At 41.9% G+C, this 27,293-nt stretch overlaps 1 protein-coding gene and 1 long non-coding RNA gene across 2 annotated transcripts; one reads left to right on the top strand and one right to left on the bottom strand.

The window, feature by feature from the left end:
• On the bottom strand, positions 744–3,388 carry LOC110437666. The gene is made up of 2 exons (XR_002455575.1): positions 3,135–3,388; positions 744–1,114 (listed from the first exon to the last, which is right to left on the bottom strand). It is a non-coding gene; the product is annotated as an uncharacterized LOC110437666 (long non-coding RNA).
• LOC8061253 (E3 ubiquitin-protein ligase UPL1) lies at positions 9,405–25,767 on the top strand. The gene is made up of 17 exons (XM_002443111.2): positions 9,405–9,585; positions 9,761–9,908; positions 12,847–12,942; positions 13,034–13,237; positions 13,349–19,859; positions 20,036–21,111; positions 21,202–21,495; positions 21,585–21,792; positions 21,910–22,166; positions 22,244–22,515; positions 22,816–23,923; positions 24,010–24,156; positions 24,259–24,339; positions 24,417–24,642; positions 24,728–24,867; positions 25,008–25,114; positions 25,215–25,767. The coding sequence occupies exons 2-17, from the start codon at positions 9,792–9,794 to the stop codon at positions 25,315–25,317; spliced, it is 10,947 nt and encodes a 3,648-aa protein (XP_002443156.2). The 5' UTR covers positions 9,405–9,585; positions 9,761–9,791; the 3' UTR covers positions 25,318–25,767.

The raw sequence follows: 27,293 nt of genomic DNA, 5'->3' as shown, positions 1-27,293 counted from the left end.
TTATCTGATCTAAATTTCCTTGGTTACATTTTGAATTGTGCTAAGTTCCCTGCATAAGAGCGGCAGTGCCTCTCTCTAATCTGATAGAGTTTTGAGTTGAAACTTTGCAGATTTGTCACTGGATATCTCTAGTATATCTTCACCAAGTTTGGGCTCTACTGGACACACGGGTGCAGGAAGGCAGTGTCGCCCTCAAAGGGAGGCAGTGCCGCCCTTAGTTTTAATTTCAGTTTGAGCTGAATTTGTGTAGGCCTATTCATCCCCCCTCTAGGCCTCCTAGGCGACATCAAGGTCCTTTCAAAAGTAACATTTAATCTAAAAGGCAAAGTTCATAAAATTAACTCATGGAGAACACGGTATTGCAGGCTCACAAATTGTACTATATAGAACTTTTCGTGATGCAACTAAGATAATATTTTATATTGAGAAAAAGAAATCTCCAATGTCCATTTTTCGTACGCCAATAAATTCACGAATAAGTTTTGCCATATCTCCATACTATCTCGTACATAGGTTGAGTATATATGTAAATATTATTGCCTATCATATGGGTAATACTATATCTTGAAAAGCCTCTCACAAAACCTTAAAATAAAATATGTTATACTCATCGTATAAATATGTATGACTTAGAATTATTCCATGCAGATATATACTATAGAATAAGGTATCCACTTAAGTGTCTTGTGCCTTGCAACCGGAATATATAATGTCCAAAAGCACACCATTGTGGACCGATATCATGTATGAAGGGTGATATATTTTCTATGATGCTATTAAATTATCATCTTAAACATTCATGATTATTGGATCATGATTCCAATATACCCTTGCAAGGCTCATACAAGTATTTTGTTACTAACCCGCTATTCTTTCTTTGGCTGCCTTTGGGGCTACCTAACCAACAACCATCTCTTGAGGAATTATAAGACAGTAAATTGCAAGCTATGATCATGCTCGTGCGATGATGCTAACATCAACACGTCATCAGCCAAGAACAACTTGTGACACCCAAAGCAAATCCATAGCTACCATGGGCACAGGTCGAGAGCCAAGGTTGGACATAGGTCGAGAGCCACGCCCACGACGCACAGGGGACCTATTGAGCTGACACCTGACAACAAGTGATTTATTTTTTGCATGTGAGTCACAACATCAAGGCAAGTATATTGAATAATTTGGCATTCAATTTTCTTACCATGTAGTCTAACAATCATTTATCATTCCTAAATCAAATGAAAAGGAAAGCAACAAGGTTGCAAGCTCATCATCTTTTGCCATTGGTGACACCAAACAATGCAGAGACAAAGAGGTCTTACTGCAAATGCTCATTGAAGTGAAGTGCTATACAAAATGCTCACTGAATTGAAATGCTATACACATTGATAATCGTTCAATTAACTTCTACTATTTTTTTACTGTACAATAATATACACCAAATAAAAAACATGGACACCATAACACCAGACACCAGAATTGTAAGCTCAGATGGAATATCCTAACTCACTCTAAAGTTGTAAATGGTCTACATCATCTAGTGCTTAATAATAACATTAAATCTAACAAAGGTGTAAACTAAAGTAACACATAGCTAGCATTTCTTTATGAAAAAGGTTAGCTAACAGTACATTACTCAACGATCAAAACCACGCTTAGTGTTGAAAATAGTGATAATTTGACCCACAAGAAAATATAAATATACATGCATGCTTGGATCATAATGACAATAAAATTTAGAAGGAAATAAAGTATAAGGCACCTATGACAATCACAACGTATAGCAATGATGTTTTAGTGTTGACAGTTGTGCTTAGCAAACAAGAACTAACTATATCGTGCATGGTTAACATGGTTCCTGCTTGAGTTCTTATCAAATTTTTAACATGTAATTTGGTCTGAAACACAAAATCATGGGTCTCTACATATAAATAGCATTAAGGCTTTAGTTTCTACAGTGCTGCCTATAGGGATGAAAACGGATCGGATACGGATGGATATCACCGATATCATATTTGTTTTCATATTTCTAGTCGGATTCGGATTCGAATATGGATAATGTCAATCATGTCGGATAAGATATGATTGGATGTCGACATCATAAATATACGATTTAAGTATTTGGATACGGATACGGTATCGGATGTTGAATATTCGGACTCGGATACAGACAGATTTAAACCCTTCTAAACGAATTCGGTCTCGAATACGGTCGGAAAATATCTGTACCGTTTTCATCCCTAGCTGCCTAGCAAACAAACACTAAACAGATGGTGCATGTCGATGCTGCCTGAAATTTCACTAATTTCCTCTTGAGGTTTACTACCATGAAACCGACATTATTTTTGACTGAATAATCAATGTGCAAGCAAAATAGAATAATGATGTTTATTGATTTGAGGCAAGTTAATGAAAACATTTGCACAAAAGTCTTTATTTAACAAGTTGAGGCTTTTAGGAGTAGAGAAGAGAATCAGCATAGGCTCCATAGTGGGAAGGGTATGGTTCAACACTTGGATTTGGATCACCAGATCACAAGTATGAAAAAATTGCAATTTCTAGCGTTGTAATCTGACATGTGCTGTTGAAAATGGTATGGAATTTGGAGAAAGAGAGAGTTAATAAATAAACTGAGTGGTAAATTTCAGAACAAAGACATTCTAAGCTTGAGCTCTACTTTTACTTACAACAAGATAGAAAAATGATGAACATGACATGCAAGCAATAGTTGTCTGATCTCCCAAGGTGCAATCAACTTTATCATTATTCAGACTTTAGAGGTTAGCTCAGATTATGAAGCAAGCACAAATCACATAAAAAAACTTCTATTAACATTAGCATACTATTGAATACACTGGAAGCAGCTCTAGGGAGGTGATCGTGGACATGGACATCACCACACCAATGAGAGATGATGTAGGTGCTCTCGCAGTAGATGGTGCCCGCCGTCCACTACAACACCATCACGTAATAGTCAAACCAGCCTACTCCCACATCCTAAATCCTAATTCCGCCTACCTATGCCGGCCATAAGGATGACACCAAGAAAAGCGGCACAAGCAGTGCCGAGGAGCAGCATGGCAAGATAGATGAGCGATAGTAGCACAACAATACTTCTTGATGAGTAAGAAAATTACCTAAAGATATATGAAGGGTTGAGGCTTCCCATCCCTATTGAGGGCAGCGACGAACCTAAGCCGCCATCGTCAGAGGACTCAATCATGGGGTGCCACTAAGCGAGGAGTTCCGATCGTGGATCTGTGAGCAGAGAGAGACCGCTCGAATCCTAGATCCTGCTCGTCGGGTGCTGGAGGCACAACTGAGGCAAGCAGCATGGAGGAGGTGGAGACCGACTACCGCACATGCTAGAGGAGTGGATGCATCGTGGTAGCGCCACAAGATGCACATCGGCGACAGGCTGTTTCGGATCATGGGCGGCTGAGGGCTGCCTTTTGCTATGCATCTGTAACACCCTAAAATTTGCTCATTTTAAAATAGGTGAAAAATGATTTATTTATGAATTTTTGTGCTCATGAAACATAGGAAAATAATATTTTTCATTAAATTAAAAATTATCATAGGGCTTAGCAACTTGTTGTGCATTCATGATTCTGCATTAATTTTTGTTGACATGAGTGGTTTGACTAAAGTTCAAAAATATTTCAAAGAGATTTTAAAATGGCTTTAGAATAAAAGAAAGGAAAATAATAATAATAATAATAATAATAATAATAATAATAATAATAATAATAATAATAATAATAATAATAATAATAATAATAATAATAATAATAATAATAATAATAATAATAAAAGAGACAGAACCCCTTCTCCCTCTTTCGGCCTTGCTTTCCCACCCCGGCCCAGCTTGCTGCGGCCCAAGCAAGGCAGCAGGCCGCCAGCGCTCCCTCTCCTTCTTTCACTGACACGCGGGCCCGATGCCTGGAGTCGCTGACGCCTTGGGCCCATTCGTCAGCCACCCTTCCCTTCTTCAACCTTGAATCGGGGCTGTGCAGGACTCCCGACCGGGCAGCAAATTCCGATTTCTCCGGGATTTCGCGCGATAGGAGATCTTCTCCAGGCCAATAAAGCCCCGTGCCCTCCCTCTCGACCCCCTCTTCCGTTTAACGCGACGTGATGCCGCCCCAGTAGCTCTCTCGTCACGGTTTGGATCTCTCTGACGAACGAACTCGACCGCCGCCGTGACCTCCTCTCCCTACTGCGTCTAGGGCACCAACAACCGCGTGTCGAGCTCCGTGACGTGGTAACGAAGCTCTCAAGTTACTCCTTTTGTTCTCTAGCACACTATATGTCGCGGTAACCATCGCCGAACCTTTACAGGGTGCGTTCGTCCGCCGATCCGCGACGTCTACCGTTCACAAACTCTCCTTGCCATCCTCTTCGACTTTGGTGAGTTCGCGGTAATCCCCTCGAGCTCCCCATGTTCTCAGATTCGAGTTTGATGCACTCTAGCGCGTTTCCTCGTGGTCTCCGGCGAGCTTCTAGCGCCGGCAATGGAGGACCACCGCGCTGGTCACTGTTCCGGCCAGCCATCCCCTCTCCCTCCCCCTAGATCGAATCTCAGTCGTTGGATCGTGGATCAACGATCCAGATTAGAAGACACCCCTTCGATGGTGTTTTTGTTAAAGAGTCCCTGTCTTTTTTGAGAATAGAACCCGCAGTTTTTGGCGCTCTGAGGAGACTTTGTTTTCCAACCGCGAAAGCGTAATCCTGGCCGGCTGACTCAAAATACGCTTTCTGTTATTTATAAGTTTGCCATTAAAATTGTTTTGCTCATAAAATATTCGTTTTAACTCCGATTTAATCCATTCAAATTTTGTTAGATCCGTATTTACGAGCTCTACATGTTAGAAGTATTATTTCACTGTTTTGAAACTTTTTAATTTCATGATCCTATTTAATTAATTATTTATCTATAGAAAATCTTGGAAAATTCATATCTTCTCCGTTTTAATTCCCATTTTCGTGATCTCTACGTTTGTGTGATTGTAGCGCTGCATAAAATATTTTGATAAACTTTTATATTTGTTTTACCACTGTTTGGTATATTGTTCTAATTATAGCTTGTTTGCTTCGTGTATGATTGTCTATATTGGACTGTGTGTTGTTGATTGATGATTGGGATTAGACGGTGAGCCGTACGTTGGTGATCAAGATCAAGCCTTTGAAGACCAGCAGGCTCAGGAGAGCTTTGATCAAGGCAAGTATAACTGGGATCATCCTTGTTACCTATACACAATTAATACAAATTATATCATATGCATGTGTCCACCTTGATGACCTTAGCAAAATCATACATGATTGTTATCCTGAATTCCTTGTTACCTATTTTGGATATGCATTTGGGGTAGTTCTTGCTAGTGCTTGATTAATAATCCATGATCTTGTAACATGAATATTTGGATAAACAATAAACAATAAAATAAACTTTCTAGCAACTTGAACATAAAGGGTGAAAAGAACTCTAGCTTTTGCTAGATTGATCTTGACCCTCCATAAGTACTTATCCCTTGGCAAAAGCTAGGACAACTCGTACAACCATGAGGGCTACATGGCTCTGGTTTTAGCTCAGTATGAGGACTTTTTTCTATCTTGTTAGCGGTTACCTTAAATGGCGTAAGAATGGCTAGACACGTTGGGTATAGTGTGGCCTCTGTCCATGTGTATAGGCTGCGGGTTATGTGCCATGGAAGGGGGGCTCTATATTTGCCTGCCGAGTGAATCTAATGGCCCTAACTTGTTAGACGAAACCTTTGAAAGGCTTCATAGTGATCCCTGCCGACCTCCCTAGGAAGGGGGTTAAGAGACTCATGACCTCGGACGAAAGGGTAAATCACGACTCATGGGTAAAGATGTACAACCTCTACAGAGTGTTAAATCTGGTATACTAGCCGTGCCCACGGATACGCGCGGCCCGGAAAACTGACGGAATAGATGGACACTGATGAACGTGAATAATGATAATAAATAATGGTTTATTATGTTGTTTATATGTGTTATTCTTAATTCTTGTATACAATTGATCATGTGGTTATGGGATCTATTCATGCTACCTTGACATTTTGCTATCCAATGATTAAACATGCTATCCACTATTAAAAGCTAAATGCAGTCAAACCAGTGTCAGCTATTTGAGCCTCATGAACCCCTGGTTATACTTGTTGAGTACGATGTGTGCTCACTCTTGCAATTTCCCCCACACCTCAGGAGAAGTTTTGGGCTTGTGATCAACCAGTCAGTTTGATCCTATGGAGAGGAGTTAATACCCGAAGTTTGAAGATTGTCTATCTGCTGTTTGATACTCAAGGTCATCTCTTTTATACTAAGTACGTTATATATTTATGCATTGTCTTTTGATATTACCCCTTATTTGTAGCTATATGTGAGATTTGACTTCTCAAACTTACATATGGTGCATATCTGGTTTTGTCCTTAAAATTGGGTATTACAAAGTGGTATCAAAGCAATGCTGACTGTAGGACGCAAGCCTAGTTAGAAATTGGCCGTCTTAAGATTTTAAAATTGCTATAAAATCCTTGTTCTATAAACCTTGGTATTTTCCTCTATACTATATCATTTTCATTGTTATTCATCTTCACCTTGTTGCTTATTATAAAGACTTGTTCTCATCCCTACTCCTTACTTGATATGCTTTTAGAACATTTTCTTACCACCTAGTGTTTTAGAATCTTTACCCTTACTACGAAGAGAACGATAGTATCGCAAGTTGAGTGAAGTATGAACCTTCAATGCTTAGTTGGTTTGTTATTATGCTTATGCTTGATTTGGATCTTTGTAATGAGTGCAATGATGTTGTGGGATTTCTCCGTAATATCATTTAGTTTATAGGCCTAAGGCATAAGGAGTAATGAAATAAGCAGTTGGGTTTGGGTATCTCTTGTTTCTATCCCTTGCTGATTTCTCGAGTAGTCTGCCATAATGCTGGTGTATCTCAAGTTCTGATCAGGCAAAGTTTATCAAATTTTTCTGGGAACAACTAGACTTCAAGATCTTTCTCTGACCATAAGAATCACCCTCATAGCTATTATGATTTGGAAGTTACAAAAATCACAAGATGATACAGATGGGCTGTTAAGAATCTGGACCAGTTTCGGTTGCTTACTGTTTAGACATATATAACTATAGAATTTGGAAAAGTGTTCTATAGAAAAGTATTAGACAATTTGCTAAGCTTTCCAACGGTATAAGCTGGAACTTTATTGGACAAATAGAACCTGAGATATGACATTTAAACTTGGATGTTTCTTTTCTGTTTCAAAATCTGGACAGATCTGGTATTTCCTAATTTCAGCTAAATTAACTTCAGAATCTGGGAAAGAGTTGTATACAAAAGTTGTAGAGGATTTCATAAGCTTTTCAACAATATAAGGATCATCTCCAGATGAGTTAAGGAGCTCGATATATAACCTCTGGAATTTACTGCACCTTTGCTGAGACATTGTCAGGATGGATATTAAGTTTGACTGTTTTACCTAAGCTTAAAGACAGAATCTAAGGAGGTCTTCTACATGAAAGTTGTAGGGAATTTCATAAGTTTTCTAACGGTATAAGCTACAACTCTATTAGATTCACAGAACAAGAGTTATGTCTATTTTACTATGTTGGTGTATTACATATCGCGAGGAAATTTCAGGATATTGTTTCTTCCCTTGCACATAAGTTCTCTAGAATGTCAGAAGCTCTCAATGTTAGTTCACTTGTCTGGAAAACATGCAAGCTACATTTCTTGTGCCCCATAGTTCACCTCGTCTTAAGAGGGTAGCCTAATTAAAAAAGTTACAAGAGAAGAAGTGGTTAATGACTGGAACATCTACAAGGACATCAAGTGCTTGGTATGTTGGTTTGTTTCAAGATATCATTCTATTTGGAGTGTGCTAATACCAATGGAGGTTTATGTCACTACTGATACTCATGGATTAAGAGTTGTGTATGAGGGTCAGATGACACCAAAGTCTACAGAGTTGTATGTACAGTGTGAGAGTGAAGCAACTTAACTGTGATAAAGGTACCGATAATTGGAACTTAGTGATGAAACTAACCTTGGATCAAGAGACTTGGTACAAGGAATTTAAAAGACTATGATGTGTAGCGTCTAAAAAGGATAGGAGAACTAGTCCCTAGTGTCCCCCAATCAACCTCGTCTTAAGGGGGTAGTACCTTGATATCACGGGATGATGTTTTTAAAACTATCATGTATCTTATGGTCATGTGCACACAAAGGAGTGATCTATGATATCCAGTGAAAAATTTTCTTAACCGCACCATCAGGGAAAAGAATCGAGTATCAAGGTGGTCCACTCCTACCTGAGGAGGCATATCCATGCTAAGTTACCATGTCTTCGAGTTGTATAAGTCAAAAGTTGGTAGTCAAGATGGACCTTGATCAATTACGAATAATGGACGTTTTATGGAAATTTTGTTTACAAGTTGTGATCCTGAGACATAAGTGTTTGCATTTGGAATGCCAGTTGTGAAGTTGAAATAGTTATCAATATCTTTTTCTGTTTCTCTGTTGGAATCCATGCCTCTTTCGAATCTCGAGGACGAGATTTATTTTAAGGGGGTAGATTTGCTATGCATCACACCCTAGCAGGGCACCCTCGGCTAGGAGAAGCCATCGTGTGTGTGCCCAAAATGACCTGTGGTGTGACGGAGGAGCAAGAACTAGGAGGGACGAGGGAGACGATCACGACAGAGACAGTGGCGCATGAGAGAAGTAGCGCTATGGGATCGCGTCAATCACACTCTTTTTGGAAAGAGATGCCATTGATTTTTGTTTGCTTTTTTAGCTTGGATGCGACTGATTTTTTTCCCCTTCTTTCGTTAGTATTATTACGCGCGTGATTTCTGCGTATGGCAAACGAAGTGAAGGCGCAAGGTGGAAGCGGGGTTGGGAGGCGGAGGAGTGACACCAATAAATCGTGGTACCAAAAAATCATCTTGCTCTGGTACTTTTCGGTTATAGCAGGATTAAGGCCTTGTTTAGTTGCATTCAAAAACCTAAAAATTTTCAAGATTCCCCGTCACATCGAATCTTTAAACGCATGCATGGAGTATTAAATATAGACGAAAATAAAAACTAATTACACAGTTTGGTCGAAATTGACGAGATGAATCTTTTGAGTCTAGTTAGTCTATGGTTAAACAATAATTACCACAAACAAATGAAAATGCTACAGTGTCGTGAAATTTTTTACTTTCGAGAACTAAACAAGGGCTAAAAAGGTAGACACAGATACGTGTACACCCAACCTGTGTTTCCTCGGTCAGCCGCAGCCAACAGAACTACGTAGTTCCTCGTCTGTCACGCGCCGTGCCCGTGACCTAGTGCGCCAAGTGCGCATCCTTTCCCCTTCCTTAGAAAAAAAGCGAAGCGACCAAACTCTCTAAGTTTCCTCTTCCTCTACACCCCCAACAGGCCAACAACAATCACAACCCTCTCTCCCTCTCTCCTTCGCGTCGCTGCCTCTGAATCCCCACCCTTCGCTCCTCCGCCGGCCTCCTCCGCGGCCGATGTGTGTGCCCCGCCAGCCCAAAACCCTAGAGGTACGCGCGCGCCCAGCTTTCCCACCCCCTTCACCGGCCGCCATGCCGCCAGCGCTCCCCGACCCTGGCGGTCGGCGATCGGACCTGGCGGTCTAGGGTTTTCGCGGGATTTTTATTGGGGATTCTAATCTTATTTTCGCTGATGGGTTTTGGTGGTTGTTGTTTTTTTTGGCAGGTGACGAGCAGGTAAGGGGTTCCGGTCGGAGATGGCGGCGGCGGCGGCGGCGATGGCCGCACATAGAGCCAGCTTCCCTCTGCGCCTGCAGCAGATCCTTGCCGGGAGCCGCGCCGTCTCACCTGCGATCAAGGTCGAGTCTGAGCCGGTGAGTCTCCGGTTCTCTTTCCCGTCACCCGAATCCGGCTGCTTTGCTTGCCGTCCTTCGTTCTAGGTGATTCGTGCCCCGAATCTGGCTGCTTTGCTTGCCGTGTCCTTCGTTCTAGGTGATTGTAACGGGCGACTTGCCTTTCATGGTCTTGGATAAAACTAATTGTCTATTGGTATCTCAGGTTAGGGTTTAGTTTATCTGTTGTGGGCTCGCTTGTGATCTCTCTTAGGGTTGGTAGTTAGTGCTGTTTGGTAGAATCTCTATTGCTTTTGGAACAACTTTTTCTTGTAGAGCTTTTCTGGTTGTCTAGAGAATCAGCTTGAATCTATGTTTTTGGCAACACTGATTATCCTGAAGAAATTATCTGTCATGAGTGTGTAATGACATGAATGCCCCTAGTGCTGATGATGATTTGTTTGGTTGATAAGTAAGCGGCTAAACCATTTATTGCCTTTTCCCCCTACATTTGGACCCATAATCCTATAAGTTTATAATTTTGCATAGCAATACAACATGACGTGAATATGCAAATATGACATGAGTTAATAGAATTGTCACTCACGTGATATTATTACATACCAAATCTAATCTCAACAAATTCACAAGAAAAATTCAGATTTGAAGGGATAAAAAAAATCGAATTAAGCCATCAAATAACAATTGTAGCTTTTTTTTCATCCTCAAGCCGTGTGTGTCAATGCTTAAAACGATTTAGTAGCACCGAAAAAACACAACAACTTCACATGTCAATAGCTTCATATACCTATGCAAAGATGTTAGAACTGGAATAGATCATACTGTTTCTTACTCATTGCACCAATCATCACCAAGTACTACCACTTGTAGGATCTCCCTTGAGGCCAAAGGCATTCAAATTAATTCTCTTCCATGTTCCATTGTTGTATCCCAAGGAGTTCCATTTAGTTTTTAAATGCAGGCGACAATAGTTCTTATTTATGCGTGCATTGAATTTGGCCTCCAGGTTAGAGAACCCAGCTGTATTCAGACATCTCCCAAATCCAATATTACGGGCAACTACTTCTAGGCAAATATCTATGAAAATATTGTCTTGGCCCGCATCCAACATTGCTTTTCTGTTTCCTATCTGCAATTTTATACTCCAAAAAATCATTTTATGTCTTTCTGATATTAGTAGCGCACAGTAGGATGGAGAGGAGAAATATATGCATATGAATACATCAGTGCGTAAGCTTATTTCCAAACCACGACTCCAATAATGCACAGATCCAATCATTAGATGGTTCATCAAGCATCACCGGCATCCAAGGTTACAAAAGGTACTAGGCGATCTCTAGGCCCACCCTCTCCTAGAGCTTAGATGAGCTAGGTGTTTACATTTTATACCCATGCATATTTACCCCTAAAAGTCTAATCTAAAATAAAAGAAGAAACAGGAGATCGTGGGCCATGGGTTATATAGAAAGGCCCATGAAAACAGGCCCAAGCCCAAGTTTGAAGAGCAAACCTTATCCTAACCTCCCCTCCCACCTTATCAATTTGTGCTGCTCCCAGCTTGGCCGCACAAGTCATGACTCGCAACTGACTGTGCCGTCTGCTGCCTTTTGGAACACTGCCAGCATCTTTTTACTTTTTTTAAAGGAGAACAACACCTATGTGAGAGGATGTTCAATGGAGGCGTGAGAAAAGCAGGAACATATATACCTTGAAAGCTGAACGGGATGTGGCAAAGTTGCGGCTGTAGTCGTCGCTGGCCGATCTCACTTGTTGAGGGCTGGACGGAGTCGTTGGATCTGGAGGTTCACGATAGGCAGCCACCAGTCACCGTTGAGGGGTCAGATCTGATGGAAGTGGTGCTGGCGTTTTCTTAGCTGGTGGAGTCACCAGGGAGATGCGGCACCCCTGCGAGTGGCCTAGTGTGAGCAATTGGAGTGCATGGTAGGGGGAAAGGTGTGGTAAGCCTTTTATGTGATGGCAATGATGGAAATTCTATCAAGTTCATGCGCAATATTGGAACATGAAACTTCACAATCGGTGGGATTTTCCCCAACACTTGCAGCCAGCGGCTTCCGCTCATGTGCAAAAGGTGTTGGGGGAAGAATCGTGGGCGGAAGAAGCATGTTCAGAAGCATGCTGTTTGGGGGAGTTGGTTTGCTTTTTTCAACCAGAATCCCCTAAGAAGTGGCTCCAAACATGGCCTTAGTTCTTTTGTGAAGTCATTTGCCCTTAAGGGTGTTCTGTTGTAATGATGCTATAATGTCAGTCATAGGTTTTACTTTCTGATTTAGTGGGCTCTCTTTCTGCCTGTGTCCTTCAGTTGCTGCTTTTCTAGGTTTAATGAGTTTTAGTTTCCTTTCTCACTTTGTGTTTTGGGTCTGTTCTTCTTTGGGCATTTAGCATTCTTTATTGGTCTTAGTCAATTATTTATCCAACCCAATAATTTTGAGTCAGCAGATGCCGTACAGTGCAATATTATGGTTGAGGTCTGTATGAACTTGGTCGATGCCAGTAGTTCTGATAAATTTGTATAACAATTGTAAAACATATCACGGTTTGATATAACAATTGTAAAACATATCACGGTTTGATATTTTTACTCCCAGTTTGGTTGCTCTATAACACTGTCACATCTACTTCTGGTTTCCTGGTGACAATGATCAGTTTGTTGCCACATGTTCTTCAAGGTGATTTATGGCCAGCGTGGTTTATGCATGTGATTTGGATGCCTATTCTGAAACATAACAATGCATAGTTGTGAGACGTGGATAGCATATTATAATTGGTACTAAACCTGATTTGTAACTGTTGTTGACGGAACTTGCTTTTTACTGCAAAATTCTACTTTTACCAATTATGTGGGGAGTGTTCCTCTTTTGGTTCGACATTCGTTATCCTTGGTGCACCTGTGAAGACAACTCTTTGCTGATGAATTATCCTGCATGTGTTTGCATTGCAGCCTGCAAACGTCAAAGCATTTATTGATCGAGTCATCAATATTCCACTACATGACATTGCCATACCGCTATCAGGCTTCCGTTGGGAGTTCAATAAGGTGAACTTTTCAAAAGGACTACCCATCTTATGCTTTTCACTTGCTTACTTTGTGTTTGTAGCTTACTTTACGTACTTGGAATTGGAAACAGGGAAATTTCCACCATTGGAAGCCTTTATTTATTCATTTTGACACATATTTCAAGACATACATTTCTTATCGGAAGGATCTTCTTTTATCTGATGATATGACTGAGGCTGACCCTATGCCAAAGAATGCCATCTTGAAAATTTTAAGAGTTACGCAGATTGTTTTGGAGAACTGCCAGAACAGAAGTTCTTTTACTGGTCTTGAGGTGAGCTTTTGTTTGTGCTGTTACCTGTTTGTGTTCTTTATAATATGTGTGATATAACCACCCATGTTTTTTTTGTTCAGTTTGTGTTAATTTTTTCTGTTTCTTTGTCAGCATCTTAAGCTTCTCCTGGCATCGTCAGACCCTGAGATAGTTGTAGCAGCTTTGGAAACTCTTGTTGCCTTGGTCAAAATAAATCCTTCAAAGTTGCATATGAATGGAAAGCTAATTAACTGCGGATCTATAAACACCCATCTTCTATCATTGGCCCAAGGATGGGGCAGCAAGGAGGAAGGTCTAGGCATATATTCTTGTGTTGTGGCAAATGAAGGAAACCAGCAGGGGGGCCTGTCCTTGTTCCCAGGAGACTTGGAGAACAAATATGGTGGCACACAGCATCGTCTTGGTTCAACTCTTCATTTTGAGTATAATTTGGGTCCTGCACAGTATCCTGACCAAACTAGTGACAAGGGCAAGCCATCTAATTTGTGCGTGATACATATTCCAGACATGCATCTTCAGAAGGGGGATGACTTGAGCATACTGAAGCAATGTGTGGACAAGTTCAATGTGCCCCCAGAGCACAGGTTTGCTTTGCTTACAAGGATAAGATATGCCCGTGCCTTCAACTCTGCACGGACTTGTAGGATCTATAGCCGCATAAGTCTTCTTTCGTTCATTGTTCTTGTGCAATCCGGTGATGCTCACGATGAACTTACATACTTCTTTACAAATGAACCAGAGTACATAAACGAGTTAATCAGGCTTGTTCGGTCAGAAGATTCTGTTCCTGGGCCCATTCGTGCACTGGCTATGCTAGCACTGGGAGCACAACTGGCAGCATATGCATCATCTCATGAGCGTGCTAGGATATTGAGTGGCTCAAGTATCATCTCTGCTGGTGGAAATCGTATGGTCTTGCTCAGTGTCTTGCAGAAAGCAATATCCTCACTCAATAGCCCGAATGATACCTCATCTCCTCTAATTGTCGATGCCCTTCTTCAGTTTTTTCTGCTCCATGTACTGTCTTCATCAAGTTCAGGGACTACGGTTAGAGGCTCAGGGATGGTCCCTCCTCTCTTGCCTCTTCTGCGAGATAATGATCCTTATCATATGCATCTTGTCTGCTTGGCAGTGAAGACTCTCCAAAAGCTTATGGAGTACAGCAGCCCTGCTGTTTCTCTGTTCAAAGACTTGGGTGGCGTAGAGCTTTTGTCTCAGAGGTTACATGTAGAGGTGCAGCGTGTTATTGGTACTGCTGATGGACATAATTCAATGGTTACTGATGCAGTTAAATCAGAAGAGGACCACCTGTACTCCCAGAAGCGATTGATTAAAGCTTTGCTCAAGGCTTTGGGGTCTGCTACTTATTCCCCTGGGAATCCTGCTCGTTCTCAAAGCTCCCAAGATAATTCATTACCTGTCTCACTTTCTCTTATATTTCAGAATGTAGAAAAGTTTGGGGGTGACATTTATTTTTCAGTAGTTACTGTTATGAGCGAAATAATCCATAAAGATCCTACATGCTTTCCTGCTTTGAAAGAACTTGGTCTTCCAGATGCTTTTCTCTCATCAGTGATTGCTGGGGTAGTACCATCTTGTAAAGCCCTTATCTGTGTTCCTAACGGCCTGGGTGCAATATGCCTCAATAACCAAGGACTTGAGGCTGTCAGGGAAACTTCAGCATTACGATTTCTTGTAGATACCTTCACTAGCAGGAAATACTTGATACCAATGAATGAGGGCGTGGTCCTTCTAGCTAATGCAGTGGAAGAGCTTCTTCGTCATGTGCAATCCCTGAGAAGTATTGGTGTTGACATCATTATTGAAATAATCAATAAACTAAATTCATCTCAGGAAGATAGAAACAATGAAACAGCCATCTTGGAAGAAAAAACAGATATGGACACTGATATTGAAGGTCGTGATTTGGTAAGTGTTATGGACTCCAGTGTGGATGGCAGTAATGATGAACAGTTTTCTCATCTGAGCATTTTCCATGTGATGGTATTGGTACACCGGACAATGGAAAACTCTGAAACCTGCCGGTTATTTGTAGAAAAGGGAGGTCTACATGCTCTTTTGACACTCTTGTTGAGGCCTAGCATTACACAGTCATCTGGAGGGATGCCTATTGCTTTGCATAGCACGATGGTGTTCAAGGGATTTACTCAGCATCACTCTACTCCACTTGCACGTGCATTTTGCTCGTCTTTAAGGGAGCATTTGAAGAGTGCGTTGGGGGAACTTAATAAAGTTTCCAACTCATTTGAGATGACCAATATTGAAAAAGGAGTGATCCCATCTTTGTTTGTTGTTGAATTTTTGCTATTCCTAGCTGCCTCAAAAGACAATCGCTGGATGAATGCGTTGCTCTCAGAATTTGGCGATGCCAGCAGGGAGGTCCTGGAAGATATTGGGCGAGTTCACCGGGAAGTGCTTTGGAAAATTTCGCTTTTTGAAGAAAACAAGATCGATGCTGAAACCAGTTCATCTTCTTCCACATCTGAAGCCCAGCAGCCTGACTTGTCTGCCAGCGACATTGGTGATAGCAGATACACTTCTTTCAGGCAATATCTTGATCCAATTTTAAGGAGAAGGGGTTCTGGGTGGAACATAGAGTCTCAAGTGTCTGATCTCATTAATATTTATCGAGACATTGGCCGTGCAGCTAGTGACTCTCAGAGAGTTGGTTCTGATAGATATTCTAGCCTGGGTTTGTCCTCAAGTTCCCAGGACCAGTCTTCCAGTTCATCTGATGCAAATGCCAGCACAAGATCAGAAGAGGACAAGAAAAAATCTGAGCATTCCTCCTGCTTTGACATGATGAGATCTCTCTCGTACCATATCAACCATCTTTTTATGGAGCTTGGTAAAGCAATGCTTCTTACATCTCGTCGGGAGAATAGTCCTGTAAACCTATCCCCATCTGTTATATCTGTTGCTAACAATATTGCTTCTATTGTGTTGGAGCACCTCAACTTTGAAGGACATTCGGTAAGTTCCGAGAGGGAGATGACTGTTACCACAAAATGCAGATATCTTGGGAAGGCAGTTGAATTTGTTGATGGGATATTATTAGACCGTCCAGAATCCTGTAATCCAATTATGGCGAATTCATTTTATTGTCGTGGTGTCATTCAGGCCATCCTGACCACATTTCAGGCCACCAGTGAGTTGCTCTTCACAATGAGCAGGTCACCGTCTTCACCGTCTTCACCTATGGAGATGGATAGTAAAACCGGAAAGGATGGAAAGGAGATGGATTCTTCATGGATCTATGGTCCCCTCACCAGCTATGGAGCAATTATGGATCATCTTGTGACCTCATCTTTTATTCTCTCTTCATCAACTAGACAATTACTTGAGCAGCCTATTTTTAATGGATCTGTAAGGTTTCCTCAAGATGCTGAGAGGTTCATGAAGTTACTTCAGTCAAAGGTGTTGAAGACAGTTCTTCCCATCTGGGCCCATCCCCAGTTTCCAGAATGCAACATTGAGTTGATTAGTTCAGTCATGTCCATCATGAGGCATGTTTGCTCTGGGGTGGAAGTGAAAAACACTATTGGCAACGGTGGTGCTCGTTTAGCTGGTCCACCTCCTGATGAGAGTGCAATTTCACTGATCGTAGAGATGGGTTTTTCTCGTGCCAGGGCTGAAGAAGCATTAAGACAAGTTGGAACAAACAGTGTTGAAATAGCAACTGATTGGTTATTCTCACACCCCGAGGAACCACAAGAGGAGGATGATGAACTTGCTCGGGCGCTTGCAATGTCTCTTGGGAATTCTGATACACCTGCACAAGAGGGAGATAGTAGGTCCAATGATCTTGAGCTGGAAGAAGTAACAGTTCAGCTGCCTCCTATAGATGAGATGTTACATTCATGTCTTAAGCTACTTCAGACAAAGGAAGCATTAGCTTTCCCTGTCAGGGATATGCTTGTTACTATCAGCTCACAGAATGATGGCCAAAACCGAGTAAAGGTGCTTACATATTTGATTGATAATCTGAAACAATGTGTGGTGGCATCTGAGCCTTCAAATGATACTGCATTGTCTGCTCTTTTACATGTTCTTGCTTTGATTCTCCATGGAGATACTGCTGCCCGTGAAGTTGCCTCAAAGGCAGGATTTGTGAAGGTTGCTTTGGATCTGCTTCGCAGCTGGGAGTTGGAACCTAGGGAAAGTGGCATGAATGAGGTTCCTAATTGGGTAATTTCCTGTTTCCTTTCTGTTGACCAGATGCTACAGTTGGAACCAAAGTTGCCAGATGTTACAGAGCTATATGTCCTGAAAATGGATAACTCAAATACAAAAACATCACTTGTGATTGATGACAACAAGAAAAAAGATCCAGAATCCTTGTCTAGTGTTGGGTTACTAGACATGGAGGACCAGTATGAACTTTTGAAGATCTGTTGCAAGTGCATAGAAAAACAGTTGCCTTCTGCTTCCATGCATGCTATTCTTCAGCTCTCTGCAACACTGACAAAAGTCCATGCAGCTGCTATATGTTTTCTTGAGTCTGGTGGTCTGAATGCATTGCTATCATTGCCGACAAGTAGCTTGTTTTCTGGGTTCAACAATGTGGCTTCTACAATAATTCGTCATATTTTGGAGGACCCTCACACCCTTCAGCAAGCAATGGAATTAGAGATACGTCACAGTCTTGTCACAGCTGCTAATCGACATGCAAATCCCAGGGTTACCCCACGCAATTTTGTCCAGAATTTGGCATTTGTCGTGTATAGGGATCCAGTGATATTTATGAAAGCTGCCCAGTCTGTGTGCCAGATTGAGATGGTTGGAGATAGACCATATGTTGTTCTGTTAAAGGACCGTGAGAAAGAAAGGAGCAAGGAGAAAGATAAGGACAAGTCAGTTGATAAAGATAAAGCAACAGGTGCAGTCACTAAGGTAGTTTCTGGGGACACAGCTGCAGGATCTCCTGCAAATGCTCAGGGGAAACAATCTGATTTGAATTCAAGAAACATGAAATCTCACCGCAAGCCACCACCAAGTTTTGTCACAGTTATAGAGCATCTCTTAGATCTGGTGATGTCCTTTGTTCCGCAACCTCGTCTAGAGGATCAAGCTGATGTTGTCTCTGGTACCGCCTTATCTTCAGACATGGATATTGACTGCAGTTCTGCAAAAGGGAAAGGGAAAGCTGTGTCTGTCCCACCTGAAGAGAGCAAGCATGCTATCCAAGAGTCTACTGCATCCCTTGCCAAAACTGCATTTTTCCTTAAGTTGCTGACAGATGTATTGTTAACTTACGCATCATCCATTCAAGTTGTTCTTCGTCATGATGCTGATCTGAGCAACATGCATGGTCCAAATCGAACAAATGCTGGTCTAATTAGTGGTGGAATCTTTAACCATATCCTGCAGCATTTCCTTCCTCATGCTACAAGGCAAAAGAAAGAGAGAAAAAGTGATGGAGATTGGATGTATAAATTGGCAACAAGGGCTAATCAGTTCTTGGTGGCTTCATCTATTCGTTCTGCAGAGGCCCGAAAAAGGATTTTCTCTGAAATCTGCAGTATATTTCTTGATTTCACCGACTCGTCTGCAGCTTACAAAGCCCCAGTACCAAGGATGAATGTGTATGTTGATTTGCTGAATGATATTCTGTCAGCGCGATCACCAACTGGCTCCTCGCTGTCAGCAGAATCCACAGTTACATTTGTTGAAGTTGGTCTTGTTCATTCATTATCGACAATGCTTCAAGTTCTTGATTTGGATCACCCTGATTCTGCAAAGATTGTTACTGCTATTATTAAGGCCCTGGAACTCGTTAGTAAGGAACATGTTCATTTAGCAGATAATGCAAAAGGAGATAACTCGTCAAAGATTGCTTCCGACGGCAACCATGTGAATTCATCATCTAATAGATTCCAGGCTCTTGACATGACTTCTCAGCACACAGAGATGGTTACTGATCACAGACAAACGTTTAATGCTGTCCAAACTTCACAAAGTTCAGATTCAGTGGCAGATGAGATGGATCATGATCGTGATATGGATGGTGGCTTTGCTCGTGATGGTGAAGATGATTTTATGCATGAGATGGCTGAAGATGGAACTGGTAATGAATCTACAATGGAAATCAGATTTGAAATTCCGCGCAACAGAGAGGATGATATGGCTGATGATGACGAGGACACTGATGATGATATGTCTGCAGAGGATGGTGAGGAGGTTGATGAAGATGATGAAGATGAAGATGAGGAGAATAACAATTTGGAGGAAGATGATGCCCATCAGATGTCTCATCCTGACACAGATCAGGAAGACCGTGAAATGGATGAAGAAGAATTTGATGAGGATTTGCTAGAAGATGATGATGAAGATGAGGACGAGGAAGGAGTCATCCTTCGCCTGGAGGAGGGGATTAATGGCATTAATGTGTTTGACCACATTGAAGTTTTTGGTGGGAGCAACAATTTGTCTGGGGATACAATGCGTGTGATGCCTCTGGACATTTTTGGTACAAGAAGGCAAGGCCGAAGTACCTCCATATACAATCTTCTTGGCAGGGCTAGTGACCATGGTGTTCTTGATCACCCACTTCTTGAAGAGCCTTCTTCAACATTGAATTTTTCACACCAAGGGCAACCAGGTATCTCTTACCTTCATTACCACCTACGCCCATCCCAAATTACATTTTTAATTTGTCAAGAACCTGCTATTGTTATTTGCCTAATCCTCCTAGCCTGATAATGGCAGTAGTATGTAGATAGTGTCATGTCTTGCATACATGATTGATTCGTAATATTATTATTATTATTTCTTCAGAGAATCTTGTTGAGATGGCTTTCTCTGATCGAAACCATGAGAGTAGCTCCTCCCGTTTGGATGCTATATTCCGCAGCCTGCGAAGTGGACGTAATGGACACCGCTTTAATATGTGGCTAGATGATGGTCCACAACGCAATGGATCTGCTGCCCCTGCAGTACCTGAAGGCATTGAAGAATTGCTGATCTCTCATTTGAGGCGGCCCACTCCTCAACAACCTGATGGCCAGACAACACCTGTTGGTGGTACTCAAGGAAATGACCAGCCCAACCATGAATCAGATGCTGAGGCAAGGGAAGTAGCACCAGCTCAGCAAAATGAGAACTGTGAAAATATAGTGAATCCTGTAGGTCTGTCAGAAAGTGCTGGCCTTGCACCTGACAGTGATGCACTTCAAAGAGATGTGTCCAATGCAAGTGAGCATGCTACAGAGATGCAGTATGAACGTAGTGACGCTGTAGCACGTGATGTTGAAGCAGTGAGCCAAGCAAGCAGTGGCAGTGGTGCTACTTTAGGGGAGAGCCTCAGAAGTTTAGAGGTTGAAATAGGAAGTGTTGAAGGGCATGATGATGGTGACCGGCATGGAACTTCAGGGGCCTCAGAACGATTACCTTCGGGTGATATTCAAGCAGCTGCTCGATCACGGAGGCTGTCTGGAAATGCTGTGCCAGTAAGCAGTAGAGATATGTCTCTGGAGAGTGTTAGTGAGGTTCCTCAAATTCCAGACCAAGAACCTGACCAGACTGCTAGTGAGGGGAATCAGGAGCCTATCAGAGCGGCAGGTGCTGACTCAATTGATCCTACATTTTTGGAGGCCCTTCCAGAGGACTTGCGAGCTGAAGTTCTTTCTTCGCGGCAAAATCAAGTAACTCAGACTTCTAATGACCAACCTCAGAATGATGGTGATATTGATCCTGAATTTCTTGCTGCACTTCCCCCTGATATAAGGGAGGAGGTGCTAGCTCAACAACGTACTCAAAGGATACAACAACAATCACAAGAATTAGAAGGACAGCCAGTTGAAATGGATGCTGTTTCAATTATTGCAACATTCCCTTCAGAAATTCGGGAAGAGGTATAACTGTTTTCAATTCCTGTCCCATTTCAGATGTTTTTATCTAATTGTTTTATTATGGTCTCTTTACATATTCTATTCTAATTGCAGGTGCTTTTGACATCTCCTGACACTCTACTAGCTACACTCACGCCTGCACTAGTTGCTGAGGCTAACATGTTAAGGGAGAGATTTGCTCATCGGTATCACAGTAGCTCCCTTTTTGGTATGAACTCCAGGAACAGGAGAGGTGAGTCCTCCCGACATGACATAATGGCAGCAGGACTTGGTAGAAACACAGGTGATCCCTCTAGATCAACTAGCAAGCCAATTGAGACTGAAGGTGCTCCTCTTGTTGATGAAGATGCCCTTAAAGCTCTTATTCGGTTACTTCGAGTTGTTCAGGTAATAGTACTGTTTCTTCTATGCACTCTGTTTTTTTATCGAATGCTGGGAATACTTATTGTAATTGCCTCTTGCATTATTATTTGCAGCCTCTATACAAGGGTCAGCTGCAGAGGCTTCTTGTGAACCTTTGTACTCATCGGGATAGCAGACAGGCCTTGGTTCGAATTCTGGTGGACATGCTTATGCTTGATCTGCAGGGCTTTTCAAAGAAATCAATAGATGCACCTGAGTCACCCTTTAGGTTGTATGGATGCCATGCAAATATCACATATTCACGTCCTCAATCTTCAGATGGTAATTAAGTGTTTTCATCTTTCTTCATTCCTTTTAGCAGGTTACATTCCCTAATTTTCTGGTCTTTTAATTTGCAATGTATTTTAATGCATGGATTCTCTTTGTTGCCTTAAATAGGTGTTCCTCCATTAGTCTCACGTCGTGTGCTTGAAACGCTGACAAACTTGGCAAGAAGCCATCCAAGTGTTGCTAAACTCTTGCTCTTTCTTGAATTCCCTTGCCCATCAAGATGTCGCCCAGAAGCACATGATCATAGGCGTGGCAAGGCTCTTCTCCTAGAAGATGGTGAAGAACGGAAAGCCTTTGCGCTTGTTCTTCTGTTAACTCTGTTGAATCAGCCACTTTATATGAGAAGTGTAGCTCATCTTGAACAGGTGAGTTATCTTTTCTTTTGGGTATTTCATTTAACATTTTGGCTCGCAGTTTTCTTATCATTTTGTGACATGTGCAGTTACTAAACCTTCTTGAAGTTGTCATGCATAACGCTGAGAATGAAATTAATCAAGCTAAGCTAGAAGCATCATCTGAGAAGCCATCTGCACCTGAGAATGCAGTGCAAGATGGTAAAGATAACTCCATTTCTGAATCATATGGATCAAAGTCGAATCCCGAGGATGGTAGCAAAGCCCCTGCTGTTGACAACAAAAGTAACTTGCAAGCTGTTTTGCAAAGTCTTCCCCAACCAGAGCTTAGATTGCTATGTTCATTGCTTGCGCATGATGGGTATGTGTGTGGATGATTTTCTTCAGTGATTTGTACAGTTAATTATTATTTTCTTGTCTGCTAATTCATGATCTGCCTCGTGTACCTTTTTTTGTTGGATCATTCTACTTTCATAACCTTTTTGGCTGTTATAAAACTGCTCTACTTCCTTTGTGGTTCAAGAAAAAAATATGAGAACAATGCTCTGTTCTTTTGTACTGTTTTATACTCTATCAAATTATCTTACATCAGTTTTTTTGTTTCACTGTATTCTTTTTTATTACCTAATGTGATGGTGGATGGACCTTTTCTCATTTTCAGATTGTCGGACAGCGCTTATCTCCTTGTAGGTGAAGTGTTGAAAAAGATTGTGGCTCTGGCCCCTTTCTTCTGTTGCCATTTCATAAACGAGCTGGCACGTTCAATGCAAAACTTGACACTTAGTGCAATGAAGGAGCTTCGTTTGTACGAGAATTCTGAAAAGGCTCTTCTTAGCTCTTCATCAGCCAATGGTACTGCAATTCTTAGAGTTTTGCAGGCTTTGAGCTCTCTTGTCACTACTCTTAAAGAGAGAAAGGATCCAGAACAGCCTGCTGAGAAGGAACATTCAGATGCGGTTTCCCAGATTTCTGAAATTAACACAGCATTGGATGCTTTGTGGTTCGAATTGAGCAACTGCATAAGCAAGATAGAAAGCTCTTCAGAGTATGCATCAAATCTTAGTCCTGCTTCTGCAAGTGCAGCTACATTAACAACAGGAGTAGCACCTCCATTGCCTGCTGGAACTCAAAACATATTACCATATATAGAATCATTTTTTGTGACATGTGAGAAGTTGCGTCCTGGGCAACCTGATGCTGTACAAGAGGCTTCTACTTCTGATATGGAAGATGCTTCAACATCTAGTGGTGGGCAGAGGTCATCTGCTCAAGCCAGTCTTGATGAGAAGCAAAATGCTTTTGTGAAATTCTCAGAGAAGCACAGAAGATTGCTGAATGCATTCATCCGTCAAAACCCTGGATTGCTGGAAAAGTCATTCTCACTGATGTTGAAAATTCCTCGCCTGATTGATTTTGACAATAAACGTGCATATTTCCGGTCTAAAATCAAGCACCAGTATGATCATCATCATCATAGTCCTGTTAGAATTTCTGTGCGTCGTGCATATATTCTTGAGGACTCCTACAATCAGCTTAGGATGCGCTCTCCTCAGGAATTAAAGGGTAGACTCACTGTCCATTTTCAAGCGGAAGAAGGAATTGATGCTGGTGGGTTGACAAGGGAATGGTACCAGTCACTATCACGGGTCATTTTTGACAAGGGTGCCCTTCTGTTTACGACAGTCGGGAATGATTTGACGTTTCAACCGAATCCTAATTCTGTGTATCAAACTGAGCACCTCTCATACTTCAAATTTGTTGGACGAGTGGTGAGTTCTGGTGCTCCTATTTATGTGTTTGTATATATTACATAATGCGAGTATTATTCTAGTTTCTGAAGTTTACATTACACCAGGTTGGCAAAGCTCTCTTCGATGGTCAGCTTTTAGATGCCCATTTTACTAGATCTTTCTACAAACACATACTTGGAGTCAAGGTTACATACCATGACATTGAAGCCATCGATCCTGCGTACTACAAAAATTTGAAATGGATGCTCGAGGTATGCTGTATGCTTTACTTACACAAGTTATGCTGCATGTTCCTTGTAATTTTGTCGACAATTGATCATTCAGATGTAACCTTCTCTATTTTCTGTTTGTAGAATGACATAAGTGATGTTTTGGATCTCACCTTTAGCATGGATGCAGACGAAGAAAAACTGATATTGTATGAGAAGGCAGAGGTATTTGCTGTGCTTGTGTCACAAGGATTTGTGGTCTCAATCTTTTCTATGATCTAAGTCGTAAGTTATCCTTGCAGGTCACTGATTGTGAGTTGATTCCTGGAGGGCGTAACATCAGGGTTACTGAGGAGAATAAGCATGAATATGTCGACCGGGTAGCAGAGCATCGATTGACCACTGCAATCAGACCTCAGATTAATGCCTTCATGGAAGGGTTTAATGAACTCATTCCACGGGAGCTGATATCTATCTTCAACGACAAAGAGCTTGAACTTCTGATTAGTGGTCTTCCAGATATTGACTGTAAGTGTTGCAAATATATGGTTTAGGGTTGTTAGTCTAGTTATGTATCCATCTAATTGACCTGTTTTACCTATATTGCTTTTAGTGGACGATTTGAAAGCAAATACAGAATATTCTGGCTACAGCATAGCCTCTCCAGTAATCCAGTGGTTCTGGGAAATCGTTCAGGGGTTCAGCAAGGAAGACAAAGCTCGGTTCCTCCAGTTCGTCACTGGCACCTCAAAGGTATTCCTTGCAGTACTGATTCAGTTTCTGGATTGTCATTCCAGTCTGCACTTCTAGCAAGCTTACAGTTTGTTAACTGCCACATTGGAATCTATGATGCCACACCATGTGTTGTGCTTAACATTTGAGTTTATCTGTAGGTACCGTTGGAAGGTTTTAGTGCACTTCAAGGGATCTCTGGGCCCCAAAGGTTTCAGATACACAAGGCCTACGGCAGCACGAATCATCTGCCTTCAGCTCATACTTGGTAACCTATCTGCTTATTTTGCTTCGTTTCACTTACCGTGAAAGATTTTGCAGCCACCATGTCTAGTTTACTGACACCAGGCCATCTTTGCTAAATTCAGCTTTAACCAACTAGACTTGCCCGAGTACACATCCAAAGAGCAGCTCCAGGAGAGGTTACTGTTGGCAATCCACGAAGCAAATGAAGGTTTCGGATTTGGCTAATCAGTCATACTCGTTTGTCCGTGCCTATCCGTGAGATCTGTATAGATACTGAGAATTGCAATAGGCGAGCAGCACGTGTGTGCTGATTTCCTTACCAAATTCTGAACTCCACGTGTGATGAGAGGAATGGACGGGGGGAACATGTCCAGGATAGAAGAATGTCCGTGGGGGAGGTACTGTTGAGAGATAGAGACTATTTTGTGTTCATAATATTCATTACTCTTTTAGCTTCTTTCGGTCGTCGGCCCCTTTCGTAGTTTTTGCCTTTCACTGTTGCTCCGAAGATTTTTCCCTGCCTTTCGTTCATAGACTGGTGTACGTTGTAACCCAACAGTATGTCAAATGCAAGTCATCTTACGCAGCAATTTTACATCCGCCTAATCTGTTGAAACTACTGTAAATTCAGAAGCCATATTTATTTCCAATAATATACAGCGAAAAATTCTCTTTCGTCTCTCTTTCGCGCTCCCAATACACGTCTGTTCCTTTCATTGCGTCGTCCACGTCTGTTCCTTCCATTCCGTCGTCCTTCGTCACTTACACTCTATACGTGTGAGTGGCTTCAAATTTCCTTAAGTTTAACTAAACTCTGTGATTTGAACTTTTAAAGAGGGACAGACTTCACATCACCTCCAAGTATGGCAGGATTGGCTAATGAGCAATCTACACCAGATCTGATCTGATGAGGACGGTCCAGCTCAATAGAGATCTATTGGCATCAGCTATGTCAGGATTCCAGAATTGTCAAGTTCCTCCCAATTGGTGGGGATATGGTATGCCTGCAAAGTTTTTTGCCAATAATTCTGGAACATCTCACATAACTGACTTAGCAGGGAAGACTCCCATGCCATCGGCGCCTTCAGTCTCGCCGATGACTCAAGTGCCTCAATATTCCACGACAACTACTATAAGGCCATTTGGTGGGAATTTTCAGACACCAACATTCCAGATGCCTAATGCAAACTCATCGGCAAATCTATTGCCAACACAACAAAGGTTCATGTCTCAGGTGGGTTATGTCAATCCAGCAATGACAACTAATTTCCAGCCATCGGCAAGTCTTGTGCCGATGAACATTAATAATGGTTGGACAGATGTCAACGAAAGCTAGTCGGCAGTCTACCTTAGGTATACACACGGTAGTAGTTATCGGCAGATAGGTGCGCAAGCTACGAACTCGATGGTCATGCAAGACACGAATAAGGGATTTTATCCAGATTCGGCCGCCGTGTGGGCGTAATACCTACGTCCTGCGTCTGATTGTATTGCTGTGTGTTGAATTCAATTGTCTAAGGGCGTCCCTTGCCTCTCTTTATATAGTCCAGAGGGTAGGGTTACAAATCTGGAAACTAATCCTAGTCGGTTACAATTGCAATAGATAACGTGATATCAATTCCTATTCTAACCGACTAGAATCCTGCTTGATCTCCACGTCTTGTTTCCTTGCGAAACTCCGAGCAGTTGGATTAAGCCTCGAGCTGTCTCGTAATGGGTCAATTCTCCCAGCCCAAGTCTAGCCGTAAGGGTATAGGGGTTTATACCCCCACAGCTAGTCCCCGAGCACCATGTATTATGATGTAACATGCCATATGCCATCTTGAGCTTCTTCGACCAGTAAGGCTTGACGTCTTCGACCAACAGAAAAATCACTCGAACAGTTGCAACGGTATTTTAACCAACTCAAAAGATAGTCGATCAACATCAACATCGAGGAAGCAGGTTGTTCGAATAATGCATGGTGCTCTTAATTAAAAAAGTCTTCTTTTTTAATGAAGTGTGCCCACTTTACTTTTTTGAAAAGTAAAGCCTTTCAAAAAGCAAGCAAATTCACTGCAAGGTGAAGTGTGCCCACTTAGTCCCCGAGTCTGGTAGTAGGTGACGTAGGCACGTGGTGCCATGGTCAAAAAGAAAACTCCTCATAGAAAATCTGATACTGAGATGCATTGTACCGATGCAGTCCCCGAGCTTGTTGGAAG

Source organism: Sorghum bicolor, chromosome 8 (genome assembly GCF_000003195.3).
Source record: "Sorghum bicolor cultivar BTx623 chromosome 8, Sorghum_bicolor_NCBIv3, whole genome shotgun sequence".
NCBI lineage: Eukaryota > Viridiplantae > Streptophyta > Magnoliopsida > Poales > Poaceae > Sorghum > Sorghum bicolor.
The sequence above is the reverse complement of the archived record's forward strand: the minus strand, read 5'-3'. Positions and strand labels throughout refer to the sequence as shown.